The 22,701-nt window shown below is 40.9% G+C and overlaps 1 protein-coding gene across 38 annotated transcripts in view; it reads right to left on the bottom strand.

Annotated features, from left to right (window-relative positions):
* LOC114786615 (receptor-type tyrosine-protein phosphatase delta) overlaps nt 1-22,701 on the bottom strand; it is a 403,565-nt gene that overhangs the window by 72,076 nt on the left and 308,788 nt on the right. For 15 of the 38 annotated variants that reach the window (XR_003749232.1, XM_028973883.1, XM_028973864.1 and 12 more), the window contains 14 exons: nt 22,413-22,601; nt 21,332-21,340; nt 20,542-20,559; nt 18,368-18,478; nt 13,847-13,858; nt 11,769-12,038; nt 8,677-9,258; nt 8,293-8,438; nt 7,896-8,040; nt 6,259-6,564; nt 5,364-5,557; nt 4,761-4,787; nt 4,208-4,325; nt 225-812 (listed from right to left, as the gene is read on the bottom strand). Coding sequence is in view for 37 of the 38 variants with exons in the window: in XM_028973883.1 (XP_028829716.1) it covers nt 225-812; nt 4,208-4,325; nt 4,761-4,787; nt 5,364-5,557; nt 6,259-6,564; nt 7,896-8,040; nt 8,293-8,438; nt 8,677-9,258; nt 11,769-12,038; nt 13,847-13,858; nt 18,368-18,478; nt 20,542-20,559; nt 21,332-21,340; nt 22,413-22,601 (2,715 nt within the window). In the remaining variant the exon portion in view is untranslated. Of the gene's footprint in view, nt 1-224; nt 813-4,207; nt 4,326-4,760; nt 4,788-5,363; nt 5,558-6,258; nt 6,565-7,895; nt 8,041-8,292; nt 8,439-8,676; nt 9,259-11,768; nt 12,039-13,846; nt 13,859-18,223; nt 18,229-18,367; nt 18,479-20,541; nt 20,560-21,331; nt 21,341-22,412; nt 22,602-22,701 lie in introns of those variants that run through there. The other 23 variants (XM_028974011.1, XM_028974021.1, XM_028974030.1 and 20 more) reach the window with 14 other exon arrangements.

The following is a 22,701-nucleotide window of genomic DNA, read 5'->3' as shown; positions in this document are numbered from 1 at the left end:
GACTATCCCAGCACTGTAAGCTTACCTTTTGTCTGACTGTATTGCACTGGATACTCCCATGATTAATTTGACTCAGACGTTCTAGACTCCCCTTTTGCTAAGCTTTATATATAAATACTACCATTTGTTCTCTGCAGCAGTCAATAACAAAAAATTGAGGAATGAAAACAGGTTGGGTTTTCTTTTTGTTTCGAGAGGAACTGGGTGGAGCAAAGGTTTCCTACCTTGATCCAAAGGCTGTGTCCTCAACTGGACACTGGGGCTATAAGGGCCTGGGCCCTTGCTGGTGAAGGCACACATTTTGATATCGTAAGTGGTATCAGACTTGAGGCCATCCAGCGTGACCGCTGACTCTGGGGCAGCGATGAAAAGTTCAGAGGGGCTGCGGGGGCTGTTAATGTCCTTGTACTGAATCGCATATTTTATAATAGCCCCATTTCTCTCTGACAGTAGTACAGGGTGCCAGCTCACCAGTATGGTGGTAGTGGTGGCTGATTCAGCTACAATGGATTGGGGAAACCCACTGGGGGCATCCTCTGGAGTTGTGATTTCTTTCACTGTTTCCTCACCAAAGCCCACCTTATTACGGGCTGATAGGCGGAAGGTGTAATAGGCACCCTTGTGGATCTCTTTGGTGGTATAGTGGTTCTCCCTTTCAGGGAACTCAATGACTGTGAGTGGCTCCACATCCTTGCGGCCAAAACGAAGCCGGTAGCCCAAGAGTAGACCATGTGTGTTGGGTGGAGGGTGCCACTGCAGCAGCGCTGTGCCCATGTTTGTAGGGCTCACCATAAGCTTTGGCTTGTCAGGAACTAAGGGGGAAACAATGCAACAAAAGTGATTTAAGTACAAGAAATCTACTGTCAATACTACATTTATTATTATTTGGCAGGATTTAAAGTCATGCAAAAATACTATCATTATTAAAGTATTAAGAATATTTTGTAAAGATTCACAATGGATCTGTAATTTCCAGAAGGATGTAAGGAATGGCGTATGTTATATCAATGTACGTTCTGGACTGTGTGGCACACATCAGTCTACAGTCATATGCCACAAGACCTGGTACATTTACATTTACATTTACAGCATTTATCAGGCGCCCTTATCCAGAGAGACTTACAATCAGTAGTTACAGGGACAGTCTCCCTGGAGCAACTTAGGGTTAAGTGTCTTGCTCAGGGACACAATGGTAGTAAGTGGGATTTGAACCTGGGTCTTCTGGTTCATAGGCGAGTGTGTTACCCACTAGGCTACTACCACCCGGTAGCTGATTCTGCCAATGTGTCATTTACCCGCTTTATCTCTAAACTCTACTCTTTCTGGTTCAGGACATGAATAATCTTTGTGTGGATATTTACTTTCTGAAATATTTGTAGGGTGTGACACACTGGGGCCATGGGGCTGTCACAGCTTGTGCCTGATTATGGAGTTCTGATGGCACCAATTGGATTTAATAGAGTGGTACTCCATAAAACCGGAATGCAGCATGCAGACGTGCCATTTCTCTTTGTCGTTATTATTAATGCAAGTATGTCCCATCTCTGAGATTCCTTCCCCCGTCAGCGGATCCCTGTGCTGTACGGAGCTATTAGCAATCTGCAGAATGTACACCCTGACAGACAGTTCATTGACGTCGAAGATTTCAACCATGCAAACCTCAAATCAGTTCTCCCTAAATTCCATCAACATGTGGACTTCGCAATGAGAGAGGATAACACACTGGATCTTGTATACACTAACGTCATCAGTGCATACTGGGCGGAGCCCCGCCCCCATCTCGACCAATCAGACCACATCACTGTTATGCTAATTTATGCTAAAAGCATACTTCAAACCGGTTCTGAAGCAGGTGAGAACCAGGACGGCAGAAGCCATTTCTACTTTTCAAGACTGTTTTGAATGCACTGACTGGCAAATGTTTAGGAATGCTGCAACCAACGGGGACAACACCATAAACACGACATCAGTGAAACGCTACGACAGCAAATGCACTGCAAATGTTACAGTCTTCAAATCCATCACAACAAGTCCTAACCAGAAGCTGTCGATGACTGCAGATGTACGTGAACTGCTCAAAGCTCGAGACACCAACTTCAGGAAGGGTGACAAGGTGCCCGAAACTGTCTCGAGACATTAGCAAAAGTGTACACATGGACAGAAAATTCACAGTCAGCAGTGCCCTGCATGCGGCAGGGCATCCAGGCTATCACAAACTACAAGACCAAAATCTCTGCCTGTAACTGCCTGTCCCACTCACTACCAGAGGTGCTACATGACTATGCACAATTCAACATACAGAACAACGTGACACAGTCCAGAACGTCCAACCCTCTTTCCAGTGATCAGGCGCTGTGTCTAACCACAGCGAACGTAAAGAAAACTATTTGCAGAGTTAACTCATGAAAAACTGCAGAACTAGACAGCATCCCTGGAAGAGAGCTCAGAGAACATGCAGACAGCTGGCAGATGTTCTTACTGACATCTTCAACATCGCACTGAGCACCATGAACGTGTCTGAAGACCACCACCATTGTGCCAATGCCAAAGAAGTCTTCAGTGTTGTGTCTCAATGACTACCGTCCCGTTGCACTTAAGAGGCTGGTCATGAAACATATAAACATACCCTGAACCCACTGCAATTTGCCTATTGTCCAAACTGCTCCACGGACAATGCCATTGCCACCACCCTACATCTGACCCTCACCCACCTGGACAATAAGAACACATTTACACGAATGCTGTTCATAGACTTCAGTTCTGCATTCAATACCATTATTTCTCAGCACCTGGTCGCAAAGCAGAGCCTGCTTGGCCTGAACACCTCCATTTACAACTGGATGTTAGACTTGGACTTCCTGAGAGATCTCAGTCTGTCTGAATCGGGAACAGCATCTGCAGCACTGGAGCTCTGTCCAATGCGGTTCACCCTGCTGACCCACGACTCTGCAGCAATGCACAGCTTCAACCACATCAAGCTCACCTATGACACCATCGTGGTGGGTCTGATCAGCAAGAAAGATGAGTCAGCATACAGAGAGGAGGTGCAACGACTGACGGAAAATCAACAATCTATTCCTAAATGTGGACAAAATGAAGGAGATGATTGTTCAGAAGACAACGGAGGGACCACTCTCCACTGAACATCTTGTGTGGAGTTCATCAAGAACACTTAGTTCCTCTGTGTTCATCTAGAGGAGAACCTTTCCTGGAATCTTGACACCAGCTCAACCGCCAAGAAAGCCCAGCAGCGTCTCTACTTCCTGCGGAGGCTGAGGAAAGCCCATCTCCCATCACCCATCCTCACCACCTTCTATAGAGGGACCATTGAGAGCATTCTAACCAGCTGCATCACTGTCCGGTTTGGGAACAGGACAGCTGAGAAGATCATCGGAGTCTCTCTTTCCTCCATAACAGACATTTACCAGACACGCTGCATCAGTAAAGCCACCGCAATTGTGAAAGACTCTACACATGCTTCACATGTACTCTTCACCCTCCTCCCATCCGGAAAAAAGTACTAAAGCATTTGGGTCAGACTGTTCAATCACTTCTTTCCACAGGCCATGAGACAGGCAATAAGTTCCTGGAACTTTCCACTCTGGTCTGACACACACTGAATAACATTATCTGTTTGTAAAATTTTACAATTTTTGTAAAATATTACATGTAGCACCAGGTTCCATATATATAGTAAACATGTATACATGTCTAACATGTATATAGCTGAAATGACAATAAAGCTCAAATAAAAAAAAGACTTAATAAAAACTTCAACTTCAGATAATTCAAACATTTGCAACCTATAATGTTTCAATTCAAAGACATCTGAATTTAGATGTTCATGAGTGGAGAAAAGCAAAAACATACACACCCTGAAGAAAAGTTATTTTGATACAGTTCACTATGAATAGGATTTGCCCTGCTATCAAGTGTGGTTCTCTGACCAAGCCAGATTGTGGATTGTGCCAGATAATATTCAAAATGCTCAGTCATGCATGTCTCGAGCCTTTTCTACTAAAAAGTCAAAGTTTCTTTTCTCTTACATAAAGCAGTGAGGGGGCTGTTGAGTGGGGTTTTAATGCAACTCACTCCTAATGACCTTGGGTGGAATAGAAGCTTTTAATGTGATCTTTCAGTTTGTGACATTTTACAGAGCTGCGTGTGTTGCATGTGCAGGGGATGGTAAGGTGCAAACACAGTTTACCTGCACCCATGGTGGATACCAGTTTGGGCCTGCTTCGGGCTCCATCACCCTTTGTTGTGTAGGCTGCCACAGTAATAGAATAGGTGGTTTCAGACAGCAGGTCTGATAGGATCATTTCCTAGTGGGAAACAGAAGGAAATATTTTTGTCATTTGACCTATTTATTTGGACTGTACCCAACATTCTTTGTCTTTAAAGGTCCCCTATTATTAATATTTCACTTTGTGAGCTTATTTAACATTAATTATAGTTCCCCTAGCCTGTCTATGGTCCTGCAGTGACTGCTGAATTACAGAAAAAGACATCAGATATTCTAACGTATAATATTAGGGGACCACTAGGATCTATGTAAAAGCATAAAATATTTAATAATAGGAAATCTTTAAAGGTTGAATATTTTTGCTTTTCCTATTAGCAGATTACAATTTAGAGATAGAATTCAAAATCTTGTTCAAGATAACCCTAACCCTGCAAAATAACCCTTAAATATCAGTTTTATTACAAGGCACACAACCTGAGAATCTAACTATTTATATCAATTTATATGTACTCACATGCTCAGCTGAATCATCATATTCCCACTGATTGGTCAACAGAGGGTAGACAAAAAAATTGTGAAAGACATGACAAAAGTAGAAAGACATATTTTATGGCACCAATCTCATGTCACTTAGATTTTATTTTATACATTAAAATAATTCAAGTGCACCTACACTAGTGCACCTAATATATATATTTACATAACGCAACAAATTAATTAAATGTAATTAATTTTCACTATCCAGGGGGCAGTGGTGGCCTAGCAGGAAAGGAAGCGGAATGGGTTAACCGAAGGGTTGTGGGTTCAAAACCTGATCAGTCATGGTGCTACTGAGGTTCACTTCAGCTAGGTATCGTTCCCACACACTGCTCCCCTAATGCCTTTCATGGCTGCCCACTGCTTTATAAGAGTGATAGATTAAATGCAGTAGACACATTTCATTGAGTGCACCGTGTTCTGTGTGTATCATACAACAATGGCCATCAACATTTATTTTCTTATTTGTATTACTAGCTTGGGCAATACAGTTGATATTCCAGTTTAATGAGAAACTGCTAGCACTCTATTCCAGGTAGGTGCAAAAAATCACATGAACAGAGGAAAATATGGTATCTACCTGACCATCATCAATCAGGATGTCCTTGATGACTGGCTGTCCTGTAGGCTCCCCATTAACCATCCTGACATAGTGCACCTGGTATCCACGGATCTGCCCGTGTTGCCTGTTGAACACTGGTGAGCGCCACATCACTTTTACTGATGTGGAGTTGACAGTCTCCACCTCGACTTTGCGAGGTGGGCCACTGGGAACTGGAGGAACCAAGAAAAAATGTCAAAATTTTAGAGGATCCTCGCTACTCTGGTCTGGGCAACTCCCAAAAGCAAGATGCTGTGGTGTATTTAAAAATACAAAAGGATATGTGCAACAAGTACTGTCAACAGCTTCAAGACATAAAAAATGGTAGTAGTGGGTTAAAACCATGGAATAAAAACGTAACTGTTAGACAAAAGGAGCCAAAGACAGTGCTTCAAACAATTGAAGCACCATGGAAGATTTTTGGCTATGAGACACTGGAAAAAGTGATCAAAACTGATAAACAACTGGCTTTAAGTTCGAATTGTTTAGAAAAATCCAAAAATAAAAATATTTAAAAATAAGAAAAAGAATACAGAAAAAGGGAAACAAGCAAGAAAAAAAATGTTGGTACTGTGGGAAAGCTGGAAGTTTAAGACCTACGTATTGCAGAATATTGCAGGTGAAACTGACAGCTAAGATGAGAAAAAGCACAAAATGTAGACTAAAATTAAAAAGTCAACTGATTATTAGTAGGGGTCCTGGTTAGTGGATTCAAAAGTGCTGGATGCTCTGTAAGACGTGTGTGAAAAAAATTGCAAATGCTGGAGAGTGAAAGAGATTTGTACTGAACAGTGAAAGGGTAGAATGTGGTTTGCCTTGTTTGACAAGGGGAAGGGACAAGTTTGCATTAGGCAAGGCAGTTGGCGAGACATACCATCTTCCTCGGTACGGATGAGCTGTGGCAAGCTTTCAGGCCCTGGTCCAACATCTGTGTGGGCGGTCACAGTCACCCGGTACTCCGTCCATTTTTCCAGGGTTTCCAAGGTGTACTGTGTGCTTTCAGCAGGGATATCAGAGATCTGTCGCATAATGCTGTCCTCACCGTCAGTAGCAGAATACTGGACTGTGTACTTGGTAATGATCCCATTCTGATGCTCCACAGGGGGTGGCTGCCAACTTACCAGAATGTTGGTAGAACTGGTACTAGAACATTTGACTTCCTGGGGTGGAGCTGAAGGCTCTGATTGAAGTTTTTTTGGGGTGAAGCAGTAGGGGTATAATTTTTTTGAATTAGACATTTTGTTTTGGGTTGTTTTAGGTTTTGAGTTGGCGTGTTTCAAGATGAGATTCACAGGTACGTTGAAGAAGTGTTTTTTTTGTGGTTGGGTGGTGGTATTAAAAAAAAGAAAAAAGGGTAAAATAAATGGATATAAAATGAAGACTTAACAAGGACAAAATATGTTACTAAAAGTAAATGGAACTTCAAAAATTATGATGAATAAGGTCAAAGCAGAATAAATACAAACTAAAGATATATAAATGGAATGTATGTACGAATGAATCATAATATAAAACCTACCTTTTCTAAAAATTTTTTTTTTTTTAACAATAAAAGTATAGACATATTGTAAAATGTACTTCAGGGTATTATAAATGAAATATCTTAAGTATTAATCAAGGTGTTTAACAGAATTCAAATGTCTATATCCAAGCAGTTACCATCAATCCAAAAACATAAAGGTTGATGTTTCAACTCTATCAAAACTGAAAATGTTGTATTGCCCACCAACCTTTCCGAAGCCTGTTGGTTTGTGGTAAAAGCCTGACAGAGATTGCTCCAAGGAACCAAGACTTAATTCTCTAAATACTTTCACATGCAATGGTTATTTCTGTATTTCTCTACAATCATATATGTCTTTTCAGCCAGCATGTGGCATTTCTCCCCTCAACGACTTGAGATCTTGCCATTTGATACTTACCTTTCCAACATACTTTACAGACCACAAATTTGAAATATGTATATTTCAAATATGTATCTTTTTGTCAAAAGACAAAACCTATTTTGTTGAACAACTCTTATTACATTTTTTTAGGTCAATAAATCTGTGGTCTGTGGTCATTTTCATTGTATATGTTTGCGTTTGAGCTTCCATGCTAGTTTTGTCTGTTCTTGTTTTATTATTTTTATGCTGTGCCAGTAAACCACTTTGAGTTTTGCAGATCTGATGTAGTCTTTCAATTCCAAAAGCTCCATCGCAAACATGCAAAGAACATCACGGGTGACTGACACAAGGTGTCAAGAGACAAGGAATTTTTCTATTTTTGCAAATATATTTATATTTTATATTTTAAATAATATAATTTTGCAGATCCAGAAGAAGAAAGTCATATTATTTAGAAACCTGAATTAATTATTCAATTACTGACCTACCCTAAATCCCAAATCAGTGTAGAAGTAAATAACATGACCTTGTCAATTGACCTCCTGTATATATATAAGTCTGTTACTATGAAAGTGCTGTCTCATATAGATCACTACTGATAAAATCAAAAAGATAGAAGGAGACCTACGTGTTTGGGGTGTCTCAGCGGAGATCTCATTGGTGTAGGCACCAATGCCATGCTTGCTGCGAGCAGCCAGCTGGAAGGAGTAGGTACTGAATGGCTTCAGTTCTTTGAGAAGGTAGGTGGTGGTAGGCTCAAAACTGATCCGCTTCTGAGACCACAAAGAGGGAAGTTAAATTTGATGTTCTTGAGTGTTAAATTTTAAGTTCTTGAAGATCAGAAATCAAAAGTCCTTCCTAGAACACTTTTCCAATTATTTTGTTTAGGTTACTGTCACTAAGAAGCTGGATCATAGTTATGAGGCTCAGTGAATGCTCAGGGTATAAAGATGTCTGATACATCAGTTGACCAGTTGACTGTTTTTTTTACTATTTAAATACAGAAAGATAACTAATCATGTTACCTCCTCTTTTTCATCTCCCTTTTTGTAGAGAAGTTCATAGCCAGTAATTTGATTGTCCTGACCACTTTGTGCAGGAGCTGTCCAAGATAGTAGTATACTTGTTTCAGATTTGGCCTCCCCCTTGAAGTCAGTTGGTTGAGATGGAACTGAAAATAAGGACATTTACTAGAGATTACAACCACTTAGAGCTGTGGACAAAGATGAAAAGACTCAGCAGAGAAAAGATTGAGTGAGAGAATAAGTGAGTGACAGATAGAAAGGCAGAAAATGTGTGTGATAGATAACTGTACAGAGAAAGGTTGAGGAATTTGTGTCTAGAAACAAAATATGACAAACTGATTGTCACTTTATGAATGTTCACCTCAGAACTACACACAAACACACCTCCTGTCTTAGCAATGATCTGCAGATCTGAAGACAGAGGCCCATCTCCCACAGAGGTATAGGCAAGCACTTTGATGTAGTAGGTTTTGTTAGGTGTCAGGCCTTGGATGGTGAGGAAGTTAGAGGATCGTACAATTTGCTTCTCCCACTGGTTGACATGCTGAGCGGGGTCTGTGGTGTAGTAGACACGATAGCCCATGATCTGTCCATTGGCCTCCTCAGGTTCATCCCAGTGGATTATGGCAGTTGTGGCACTCAACATGCGACCTCTGACCTGCCTTGGTGCTGTGCTGGGTGCCTGCTCAGCTGTCCTGGCTTCAGTGTGTTCACTGGCTGGCCCACGACCAATGTTGTTGACAGCTACCACACGAAATTCATACTCTGAGTATGGGCTGAGGCCTCCCACACTGTAGCGGGTAGTGGCTACACCATCTATCTCCTTGTAGCCATCTTCTGAATATTTGGCTTTGTGTTGAATGATGTAGTAGGTGACTGGATCTGGGTTTCCAGAGTCCCAGGTGAGAGTAATGCTTGTAGCCGTGCGCTCTGTTACTACTGGAGTGCCTGGAGTCTTGGGGAGAGCTGAGGAAAATAAAATAAATAAAACACCTTAGGTTTGTCCACAAACATATTCTTCAAGACTTGGGAATGCTGTAAATATGATATATTTATTTTTATTTGTTAAGATTTATTTTTATGATAGACTTTGTCATTTATGTCAATTAAAATTGATTGTGCAAAAGAGGGAGAAAAAGCTAGAACATGACAGCATTGCATTGCTGCAAATGCTGTTTTCTCCCATGATATTGATACTGAAGTCCTGGCACAGGCTTCCATTTCTTTATTAGCACTTCGCGTATTTGGACTACTGTGATAGAAATAAATGCCTCAACAGCTCCTCAGAGAAAAAGATGACAAAGGCTTCCACCATCGATTTTTTGTGCATCTGTTCTGTTTTGGAACCTCAATTACTCACAGCTTTTAATGGTTTCAAAAACCTCTGGAGTCACATAAATGCCAAGGTTTAGGACCCTTTTTTTTTTTTTGCAATTTTTGCACCTTTAGCTGTTTCCATAGCGTTCCTCTTAGGACCACCCTAGGTCTTTCTACTATCGTTCAAACACCTCTGACAAGTGCTCTGACACCTCAGGAAAATGAGTCCTATATTCTACAGACATTCATAGAATTTCTCTTACTCATTAAACAAATACCTAAAAATCTCCACTTTCACATGTATGTCTGTGAACTTGCTACCATGTGAAGGGGAGAAGCCCAGGGGTGGCCAGGATGAATCTGTGATTGTTTTTGGGTGGAATACATGTCTCACAAAAAAATGCAGGGCAAATATCATATTTGAGACATGGATTTCTGAGACCCACTGAATTAGAATGAAATATAAAAAGATAAAAAATCTCCACTGTTTCTTGGTTCAGGCATTAACAATATTTGGAATGCAGGTAGTGGTGGAAAAGGTCAAAGAAGTACCAATGTTTGAGCAGAATAGCTCAGCCACGCCTACTCCAATCATTTTAAATAAAGCTTTTTTAAAAAAAGCTTATTTATTTTAAAGCTTCAATCTCCACACCAATCCTTGTGGATTCATCTCTCCCACTGTAAGAAGATGCAGTTTGGTGAAGTTTGATTTTACAAATTCCACGAAATTAACTAATACAACAATAATTTAACCCTTCCCCTTCATCCTTTCATTCTCTTGTCTTTTAACCTTTCATTGATTGTAACTATTCATGCTTCAACAGAGAAGAGAAATATGTAAAAAGAATGTGGGTAAATTACTTGATGCCTATTGACAGATATCGGAGAAAATTCTGATGGATGCTCTTCTGATTATCTGGATTATTAAGCAAAGTGGTGAGTGTGTGTGTGGTGATTACAGACTCCAACCTTCCTTGGCCACAGCCTGGACTGAAAGTTGTACATTATCCTACTTGCTCATTCCTTTCTATTCTAATTAGATATTTGGAATATTCTGTTGTAATTTCATCCAACACAACACTGCCTCATGTTGCAGCGTAAAAGAGGCTTTTGAATCATTTGCAAGCAAAATTGTCACTGGAGTAGATAATGTTGTCACAGACAAGGTGGGACACGAGTCTGGAGAAGGTAATGTTCCAGCTGTGGGAAAAGCGGACCAGGAGGAGGTGAGGGGGTTTAGATGACACGTCGCTGATGATGACAGCTCAGCCCATGATGGCCAACATCTAAGGACTGCACACCAGCAAGAGGGTAAAGATGAGAAAGACAGAACTGTAAACTGTTTATGGCCTTTGCCAACTGAAAAAGTACTGGCTGGGCCTCAGCAGCCAGGAAATGATTTATGATAATTTAGGGTGGGGTAGTAGTAGCCTAGTGCTTAACACACTCGCCTATAAACCAGAAGTTCGAGGTTCAAATCCCACTTACTACCATCGTGTCCCTGAGAAAGACACTTAACCCTAAGTTGCTCCAGGGGGACTGTCCCTTTAACTACTGATTGTAAGTGGCTCTGGATAAGGACGTCTGATAAATGCTGTGATGACAGATGTGCAATGTGTGAGCGCTCATGGCTCTTACTTAGCGCCGACCATGGCATTTCACATTTCCCTGAAAGTACATGGTGAGCATACAGGCAAGAAGCAACGGGCATCAAAAATCAACCACGACCCAGTCCAGAAACCGATGTCAATCGGGGCTATCTTGTGCCCATCTGTGTGAAGGAGATAGCTGCGATCCTGCCCACAGAAAAGGCATCCACAAACCCACTAGCATTGTACAGCAAATATGACCCCATATGACCCCACAAGGGAAACAGAAAACCCAGTTGTTTGTCTATGGAAGGGAACCTGCAATGTCCTCAGGCTAGTGAAGTGACCCCTTGTCTCTCGTCTGTTTAATTTATGTGTATTAAGTTCTCAAGCCTTCTGTCTGGGGAGGGTTGTGTCAAGAAGGGATTCTGATGTAAAAAATGAGGCCAAATCAATTATGCACCCAACCAATGGCTGTGGCTATCCCTAAAAGGAGAAGCCAAAAGGAGAAGCAGAAGATAATATATTAGGAAAAATGCATTCACATGGGCCAAAAGACTAAAGACAAACCTTTGACTGTGATTTGGGCCATGGCTTCAATGACTCCCAGTGTTGACATGGCCACACATGTGTAGTTAGCTGACTGGCGTACATCAGTAAGCTCAAGTACATTACGGCCAATGGGCATGTCATCTTCAGGAGTTAGGTCTTCAGATCCCAGCATCCACTTAACATAGGGCATGGGTGAGCCCACTGCAACACATGTGATGTTCACACTGCCCCCTGGCATAATCTCACTGTCTGTAGGGGGGATGGAAAACCGTGGTGGTACCCGGCGCACTGCAAAAAAGCACAAGCCATTGTTAGAACTAGTATATAAAGCCATAGTCTGCATCTATGAATCTCCATCAGAGGTTGAAGAAAAACACTCTGATCATAAGATTTATGACAGTTCCAAAAACACATACAAAAGGTTGTACCTAGGAAGACTTCAAAAATAGGCTTGCTATGAAACAAGCACAAACACCATGCAAAAAATATACCAGCCATAGAGAATACAGAGAGGGGTTTAACTGGAGTCTTGGCAACATATTGGAGTTGTAAATTTGTTACAACTTCAATGCTGCATACTTCCAGTTGTGAGGCAATGTTTTCACATTGCTGCAAATATATGATTTAAACAGCATGGCAGAAGGCGGACACAATCAACTACAGCAACATGGGTTGGAGTACAACTATCACAGTCTGTCACTTAGTAGTCAAAATAGTCAAAATAAAATAAATGGACAAAGAAAAGCTGAAAACAGTCAATTGCTTAAGAAGCCAAAGATACACATATAGTGGTGTGAAACACTAGGAATTATTGTGCGACTGTTCAGACATGCACAGCAAACATATAAGGCAAGTATCTTTGGGAACTGTTATAGTGAGCTGTCTTTGGGAACTGTTATAGTGAGAACAGCTACTCGGGAGGAAGATATCAAAAAAGGAAAAGCACGGATATAGATATATTGTAAGGAAAAGCATATTGTTTAGTTACAGGAAATAAAAAGGAGCTCTCTAAACACACTATGGGGAATGTACTACATGGCAATATAAGGGCAAGACTGAGAGAGAATGAGAAAGGCGGAAAAGGAAGGATCAGTAATCCAAACCCAAAAAGTGAATATAGGCAAGTATCTGGTAAGACTAGCTTGGAGAGGAGGGTTAGAACTGCAAGAATCAAACTATTTGTTAAGTAAAATGAAGGCATTCAACTAGAACATTCAAGGAAGGCATAAACAAACTGAAAAGAATGGAGTCAGTGTTACTGCTTCTAGTACTCTGTGTGGATGTTCATTGGACTACAGCCGTGGACAGCCACAGTGTATTTTTGGAAAACATGCATTCTGGAGATTCATGACATAGACTTTTTATTCTGGATTAACCTTTGTGCAATTCATAGTGAAGCATAGTGAAACACTCCTGTTGCATTTAATTTAATTACACTGCTCACATTTGCTCACATTAACACTGGGTTTTTGTCTCTTTTCCTGTTAACACAATGCAGCTAAAAAGCTGCATTAATGTCTTTGTTTTTCTTACTGGGAAAACATCTGCCTCTGAGAAACCCTAACATTATTTAATGTCTTACATTATTGAATTAATATCCTATTAAATTCCTAGTTTAAAAGGTTTAAAAACCTCATAGTCACACATTTGTGAGAGACTTGAGGTACTGTGCAACAAGAAAATGCTCAAGTTAAAGCTCAAGAGGGTCCAAAAAGCATTCACCATTTGTTAGTCATGTTGACTGAAGATGAGGATAACAGCCTCGGTGCTCTGTGGTGTTTTGAGTAACCAAGCAGGAACACTGACGAGAAAGCCAAGTATTCAACAAAAGTCACCATGCAGCCCCAACCCATAACAAAATGCAGATTTAATCCCAACATGCATACATTTTGAACAGTCAAACATCATAGAAAAGGCAAGAGGAAGGGGTTTTCTACTGAACAACAAACATATAAGGAAGACATACAAATAAGGCTATCGCTAATAGAACACCAAACGGACACCTACATTTATTTGTATTTTTGATGAACTGTGATCTGTCAAGATTTATATAGTCTGCCTTTTTTGTGAGGTAAAAAAAGTTAAAACACACCAACCTTCTCGCAGCTCTGAGGGATGTAGGGAATTGATGCAGAACACAATGAAATGAGGAAGAAGAAAACAAGGGAAACACAGAGAGAGTAAAAAGCCCAGGTTCAAGGTGTTCAAACTACTAGATAACATCGCTTTTTAAATGCCTTTTGCTATGACATTGGATTAGCATGTGCTGTTTGGCCATACTCAAAACTGAGAATCTCTGAGTACTGTTTCCTCACTCAGTAATAAAATAACAAAAACTAGAATGAACAAATCAAAACTTAAGTCTTATCCTATTTCATCTGAAATTGTCATAAAATGTTTTCATTCCACATTTTTGAATACTAAATCTATCTTGAATGGAAATGTTTTTGTACATGTAACTATATAATATTAAAATATGTTATGAAACATAATTAAGTTGGGTGGTAGTCACCTAGTGGGTAACACACTAGGCCTATCAACCAGAAGATTCAAATCCCATTTACTAAGGGGGGAATGTCCCTGTAAGTATTGTATGTGCTCTGGAAAAGGGTGTCTGATAAATGCCGTATATGTAAAGTTGTATTAATATTATTGTCTCAATAATATTTTTTTCAAAGGCATTGGACTTTAAATATGATGGTATTGATGGCATTGATGATGGATGTTATAAAAGCATTTCCCTAACAAAATTTGACACTATTTTATATATTTTAAAATAAACAACTTATCAACATTCAATTAAACTTTTTGGGTAGGTTATATACTAGTATATAAGACATGTACCAGATGTCTTAATATAGTAATTTAATATATTCATTAATAGATTGTCCTAAAATACATTTAAAAAAAAAATTGTGTACATTATGTGGTTGTCAAGCCTAAATTGCATTTATCATTAAAATGGTATTTATTTTCTACCTAAAGCAGTATCAGTTTTTGTACTGTATAGCTAATTAAATGATCTTTTTTCTAATACAACTTTCAGTAAACCCTTTCTACATGCTTTATGATGCAATTCAATATATTTTTGCATGCATGACTAATGTCAGGATTGGCATCAGCTGGAAACATCACCTGGGGCCAAAAAAAGCCTATGGATCCGCCCCTCTGGAGCGGCGGCATTTTCGTTAACTCGTTTTGTGAACTGGACTTTGTAACTGTTCTGTTTAAAGTGTTTTGAGTTCTGCCAATCGGCACACGCCGGCAGGCTAGTTTCTGTTGATCCCCTTTATTTTTGGCCATCGCGGTGTGTTTATTTCTATTATAAATAATGATGACGTCGACCCCTGGAGAGTCTGCAAAACCCAGAAGTGGCAACGTCGTTGGGTGAGTGGTCGGTGGGTGAGTGGTCGGAGCGAGGACGATGGTGTCAGCGGCAGTGAGGAAGTATCATGTGCAGTGAGCGCAGAGGATGTGACAACGACGATCTCCACGATCTTCATCATGTCGAGCCACTCTGTGCTCTGTTGGCAAGGCTTCCCGTGGACTGGGAAGACATGAAAGATGACAAGAGCGACGATGACGCGAGTTGGGTGTTCCGTGCTGGGATGCGCCCAGCCCCATGTGGGACATACCCATGGTCCCAGGACCCTTCAGTGGAGCAGTAACGTACATGTCAGTCCTTTATAACATCCTGTTACATGTACTTTGCTGCACTTCCCTCCCACTCAGATGTGGAGAAGATCACCACCATCCTCACGCGTCTGACTGGGTCAGCATGGGACTGGGGCGCAGCCCTTGGGCAGCAGGGAGAGACAGACAGGATGGGTTATTGGGACTTCCTGGAGAGACTGAGGGCGAAGTTTGATCGGACAGAGATCGACCCAGGGATCAAACCCTGCCCCACCACCACATGCAGCGCCAATCAGGATCCTATGCAAGAAGACCCAGCACTGGCAGGCAGCGGGAGGGTCGCGCCTCCTGTGATCCTGGTTGTGCCCCTAAGGAGGTCCCAAAGAGCCCCAGAGAGGAAACCAGATAACCCTCTCTTTTGTTTGTCTCTGTCTGTGTGTGAGCGTATGTTTTGTGTCCGTATGTTGCCCCCATTTCCCCTCTTTATGTCCACCAGATGGCGACCCAGCAGCGGAGCCGAACCCCAGTGAGGAAGCTCCTGGCTTTACTTTACTTTACTTATCAGACTCTTTTATCCAAAGCGATTTACAAGAGGAAGACACCAGCAATTCTCGTTCGATTTCTATAGATTTGAGTTTACAAACTAAGAGCAGTGTGTGTACATGTGCACGTGTAAGTGTTAAATTCGTCTGAAGTACTTTTCAACTGCTTCTAAAAGGTGGTAGTAGTCTCGGCTAGTTGAATGAAGCAGGGCAAGTTGTTCTACCAGCCAGGGACAACAAAGGAGAATAGAGTTGATTGGGATTGGAGACCCCGTGAGGGACTTTTCAGTCTCTTTTCATTTGCAGATCTGAGAGGGCATGCAGGAGTGTAGCTAGCTAGTAGTGTATTGATATAAGAGGGTGCACGTCCATTTACAGCCCTGTAGGCAAGAATCAAGGATTTGAACTCAATGGGAGTAGCCAGTGGTGAGAGGTGAGAAGAGGCGTCACATGGGTGTATTTTGGCTGATTGAAGATGAGGCAGGCTGCCACATTTTGGAACATCTGGGGTGGTTTTATGGTGACTGTAGAGGCTCCAGCCAGGAGAGAGTTACAATAGTCGAGTTTAGAGATGACCATTTCCTGGACGAGGAGCTGTGTAGCCTGTTGTGAAAGAAAAGGCTTTATCTTGCAAATGTAGTAGAGAGTGAACCTGCAGGATCTGGAGATCGCAACAATGTTATGGTTCAGACTAAGTTTGTCGTCAATTTAAACTCCATGGGTGTTAACAGTAGCCAGCCAATTTGAATTGAGAGGTTTTGCTGAGGGGAGTTGTTGCCTGGAAAGATCAGAATCTCAGTTTTGGATGGGTTCAGTTGGAGGTGTCGCTCAGACATCTATGCTGATATGACCGAGAGACAGGCCAAGATTTTTGTCGCAATAGTGGTATCTTCTGGTGGGAAAGACAAATAGAGCTGGGTGTCATCAGCGTAAGAGTGATAAGAGAAGCCATGTGATTGGATGATGTGACCAAGTGAGCGAGTGTATATTGAAAATAGAAGGGGGCACTGTGCCGACTGCGCCAGTCAGAGACGAGGTGGACGAGCCCCAAAGTAATTCTAGCCAGGGGGGAGTGCTCCCCCAAAGTTTTCTTTTTTGGTGGGTGCAGTTTGGGTTGGTGGCTCCTCCTCAGGGGAGAGTGGGTGGGGAAGCGGTGCTGGGTCTTCCGTTAGCCGGTAAAGAGGGCGGGCCAGGCATGGGTCTGGGTCCACCTCCAGAGGGGCGGAGCACCATAGAGCGTCCTGGAAGGCATGAGGACCCAGCTGGGACAGGCAGGAAGGGCCTGCTTATCACAACAGATGCAGAAGGGGCTAGCCGGATAGTCTGGCGTAGCCCCCACACTGCCACCAGGGACGTGCAGCGAGCGGAGAGCCAGCCTGAGGGACCAAGGCCGCCTCGTCTTTTCTCCGAGGACGTAGCCCTTGGAGGGGAAGTTCTGTCAGGATTGGCGTCAGCCGGAAGACATTGCCTGTGGCCAATCCAGACAGGAGGACAAGAGGCGCCGGGGTTCCACCCTTCGGGGACTCCGACATTTTCGTGAACTCTTTTTGGACCTCGCAACTGTGTTAAATAGTGTTTTGAGTTCTGGCAATCACCTGCGGGCTAGTTTGTGTTTTGAAAGGAACCCAGGCATATTATGTGGGGATGGTACCCCCCATACCCCGTAAGTGGTAAAAAAAAACACTAGCAGACAAAAGGATTTGTTTCCCTCACCAGAGGTCAATCGGCAACATAATATGACAGCTGGCATCTCCCTTCTCTTGATCAATGCTCAAAGCAACAGACAAGAGAACATGAGCAACAGATTTGATCGCCATAGTAAAATGAATGCCTCCAGTGTGCTCCGCTGTTACAAGCAGTGGTTAAGGCAACTTTGAGTCAAAGTTTCGAGTATATTTTGGTTTATAAATGGATTCCAAGATTTCTTTTTTAATGAGACATTGAACTGATTGAATTTCAATACAAATGAAAAAATTTGTGTGTTCTAAAAATTGTTACAGGTATTGTATATGTATATTTGTTCAATCCATTGATAGGAAAGGAAAAAAGTGAAATAAAGAGTCAGACAACAATTCAGGGAAGCAAGGTGGGAGGGTTTTTGAGAATGCAGTCCCCTTCCCCCAGCTGAAGGGTAAAAGGTTGTTAGTATAACACTCCAGGCAACCAGGTTATAGAAATTAGACTAATACACAAAGCAAAAAATAAAAATAAAACAAATAAAACAATACAAACAATAAAAACAACATGTAAGGTTCAAATCAAGTCTACAAGGGTATGTACAACAAACAGCATACTTACAAATCACCCGAAATGGACCAGTAACTTTGAGTTCAAAATACATTTGTTATTTAATTTTTCAGATATTTAAAAAATATGAACATTTTTGATACTTTGACCCAAGTATATTATACCAGTACTAATCGGTATCCTTTTTTATCCTACCTCTGACATATAGATTAGCTGGAGCAGAGTATCGAGTGCCATCTGTGTTGGTTGCGACACATTCATATTTCCCCTGGTCTGACTCTTCACTCTGTTCAATCTGGAGAGCTCCTGTGAGGAAATAAAAGCATGGAGCAGTACCATGTGTTAGGGGCTGCCAGCATGGCTGACACAATACAATAACAGCACTTTTAACTGAGCGGCATTAAATGAATTACAAGGGCCAATATTGCACTGTTCTGCCTTCTAAGCTTGCACCTCCTAAAGTAAGCCTTCTACCTGATTAGCATAAAAGATCCTATCACTGGATAACATTATGGATAAATATTACCAATGAGACACAAAAGCACAGTAAGGTTTTCACTAAAGAGACAAGCATTGGCCCTGAAATATCTAATGCAATATTTCATTCTTTAGGCCTGTTTCACTGAGGAATTCAATTTGAAGTAATTTCTCCAGTAATAACATAAGCAAAAAAGATGACCAATTCCTGAATAGGGTTCATTTCAAAAGTAGAAAGTAGGGAAGCATGCTTTCCTAAAAGCCAAAAAAGGCCATTTATTTTTCCAAGATTCCTTGAGCTTATTGGCTTTTCTAGTCAGGCCCAGTGAACAAAATGAAAAACACTGCATTAGACATTTAAGAAGAAAGGAAGACAATTCAATTACATAGCACATCACATTGATGGAAAACAAGTACATGTTGCAGGGTTTGTAAAACTTTAAGGCTGAAACAGTGTAACATTCATGTTATATGAATATAGTGATTCTGAAAGCAAAATTTAGCTTTTCTTTTAGAAATGAGAGCTAGCCCTGCAATATACAACATTTCAACTGGACTTGTCTGTATGGAAATGAATGAAACTGCTTCAGAGAAGCATGGATCAAACAAAAGAGGTTAACAGTATATAAAGCAGCATCAAAAGGGGGAAAGAATTAAAAAATAATCTTGGAACTGGTATTTCAAGCTGTTTAAATTTCACATCTTTACTAGTTGATGAATAAATATTTCTGACTGGTTATTAAAAAAATGCAGCGTCTCTGAAAAAAATGCTGCTTGAACAATTGAAAAATGTCGTTTTTAGCCATGATCATTACTGACACCAGTGTATAACCTTCTGTTACAAAATGATTGACATGCAAATCTTTTCAAAGAATAAGAAGTGTACGTCAGTACAACTTACAACCTTTGACAACCCTTAGCTGAAAAATAAAATGCAATTGTATTAGAGTTCAAAATTCAAAATTGCCTCAGCCAACAAGAAGTCAACCAACCACTGCCATTTCTTGCAAGAGCTACAAGAGACACCCATAAAAATCCACCAATGGGATCAGCAGTGTGGTGTCACATGACCCAGGGGGAAATGATTTAAGCATAAATCAAGATCCAAATCCCAAGTTGATCAGCAAAAATGACAAAACGGGCCCCTCAGGTTCTCTGCCAGCCACAACCGTAAGCTTTCCCCCAACCCTGAAGAACAAAAATAAGAAAAATGTCAAAAAAGTAAAGCAGCCCTCAACTTAATAAAAAACAAGAAGTAAAAAACAGGTGGAAGAAGAAAAAAGCACCGTAGGAACTTTATCAAAAAAGTAGTTGTTTGGGCTTTTTTGTAGAAGGTTATAGGTAGAGAAAAGTAAACAGAAAATAGGAGGTAAAACTTGGCAAAGACAGAAAGACGTTTTTTGGCGGTAAAAAAAAAAGGCAGAAGAGAGGCCAGGTTGTCTTCTGCCTGCCTGCGTGAATCCTCACCACCTGGGTTCATGACAGGGCTGACCAACAACAGCTAAGGGGGGAAAAATGTTTGTTGTTTAAGTTGGACAAAAAGAGGGACACATGATTCGCTATGGCCAAAAAGAAAAAAAAAAATTGTTTAAGAAAAAGAAAATATATTGTTGGATATGCATCATTGTGTTGCAGTGAGCATATCACAACTATGTCATAATAAAAATTTTAAAATAATAATGAATATCATCAAACCAACAGAAACTCATGAACAAAGAAAGCATATGAATGAGACAGATGGAAGGAACAAAACAATACAAAAAGATAAAGGGAAAAGTTGCTATAGTTGTGGATTTAGGGTTGGGAAACAGGACAAAGATGGAGGTGGTGAATGGCAGGACAGCAGGAATGATTTTTTTTTCATTCTGTGAACATCAGTTCAGCACTCTTACCTCTTATTGGTGTACCACCTGGGTGGATAATATGAATGCAAATAAGATTAGAAAGAAGAAGCATTAGTACGAGAAGAAAGAGGCTGGGCGCTTTGGAAGAAGAATCAAATTAGATTTAACAAGAGTATGTAAATATACTACAGGAGAGTGAAAGAGAGAGGGTGAGAGACAGAATGAGAGAAAAAGAAAAGATAGATAAATAGATAGATAGAGGGAGGGAGAACTTGATTTATTCTACTGCAATAAAACAGCTTAGGTAGCAGTTGGCAGGTCAAAGATAAAATTGTACATTGTTTCAGCACAAGGGAACTGGCTTCATTCTTTTAGCATGGTTTCGGTGACCACTTAGATTAGGGGAATCGGCTCAGGGAGTTTGAATCATTAGACAGAAAGGCTGAGCCTCACCCTTTAGTCTGACCTGGCTTAGCAGGAAGCTTATGCTCCCCTGAAGAATATGATCACTGATTGGCTGTAACAGCTTACATCTAGGAGTGAGTGATTGGACAAGTGAGTCAGTGAGAAGGCAGGTAGGGACATTTGTGACAGAACTGAGGTGTGTGGTATCTCTCTAAATGTGGGTATGATGGTAAGGTAAGGAGATGGTGAGACTGTGCCTTCTCAATAGTTGTCCTGAGAACCAGTGCTGATGTGTGCTTGGTTGTGTGTGTTTGTACTATATCTGGAAACTACACTACCTGTTAGTAAAATGCATGCCATGCATTTTAATAATAGTGCTTTAAGACATGGAAATTAGTGGGGGGTGAAGTGTGCTTCAGAACTAAGCACTTACCAAAGGATTCTGGAGATTAAAAATACGGAGAGAAGAAAGACAGCATAAAAATATGATTATATTCCTTAGGTTTGTTACAGAGTTTGTTAATGCTTATAAGACTACAGGATAATAATGTACAGGAGCATTATTTTCGCACATTGAATCAGAAAGAGGGTTAATTTACACACTTCTGCTGACAACAAGGAAAAGGTAGGTTAACAGGACGCAGGACAGGTCAAAAGAAAAGAAAAAGCTGTGAGCTTTGGGAAGACAGGTTGTCAGACACAGCACTGTTCATTTGAGCAGACTGTATTTCAGAACACTTCTTCTACAGAATAACCAGACTTGACAAATATTCTACTTGTAATTAACACAGACAATTGAAAAGAAGAAAAACTAATTTCAGGTAAGTGGGGGCTTTAGCAGCGACTGTGTATAACACGGAGGCAAGGGAAGAGTCAGAAAGAGTAAAAAGTGGATGTGTGACAAGGACATTCCTCTATGGAAAAATTTGCATTAACTATTTCAAAGAGAGAACAAATGCACAACAACAACATAAAAACTGGTTAGGTTTAAATATTGACTGCATGAAGATAAGAATTGAAACTGAATTCTGCTAAATACATTTAATGTAATTGCAATTTTGTCTTTAATCTATATTTTTTTCTCTGGAAAAATTTGTTTAGTATGTTATAAGGGAGGTCCAATGTGCAGTCAAATGTGTATTATTAGATATTTATTTATTTTATGAAAGGAATATTAAACAAATCAAAACAATAATGGCTCTCTATCAAATACTGCAGTGAAACAGAAAAAAGACAAATCCTACACAAAGTACAGTCACAGTAGTGAGCAGTGGGGGACAAATTAGGCAGATAATGCAGGAAAAACTGGAACGGCAATGATAAGACACATAGCTAAGCAGTCAAACACATAGAAGAGAAGAGTAAAGCCACAGTACTGCCTACAAAAAGCAACATAAAAAGTAGAGAGGGTATGGAAAAAGAAACAAAAGAAACGCACAAGGAAGGAAGGGAAGGAGAAGGGCAGAAGACAGATGGCTCCCAGGCTTAGCTCGAGAGAAGATGGTACACAATACCTGAGCGAAGTTGTTTGATGCGCCCATTGTTGTTGGTGGTATTGACGGGCAGGAAGTCTTTGAACCAGGAGATATCAGGGTCAGGGTTGCCACTAGCGGCGCAGAGCATGGTGGCCGTGCGTGTACGCTCCACCACCTTCAGCTGAGGGCCCATGTCTATGGTGGGGAAGCCTGGTGGCAGCTGATCCTCTGCAAAAAATGCACACCACATTGGAGATCATCACATGCTGACATGCCCATACAGGTACCATTTTTGAAAATTCAAACAAACAAAAAGAAATATCTTCTT

Source organism: Denticeps clupeoides, chromosome 1 (genome assembly GCF_900700375.1).
Source record: "Denticeps clupeoides chromosome 1, fDenClu1.1, whole genome shotgun sequence".
Taxonomy (NCBI): Eukaryota; Metazoa; Chordata; class Actinopteri; order Clupeiformes; family Denticipitidae; genus Denticeps; species Denticeps clupeoides.
Note: the sequence above shows the minus strand (reverse complement) of the source record. Positions and strands in the feature narration are given on the sequence as shown.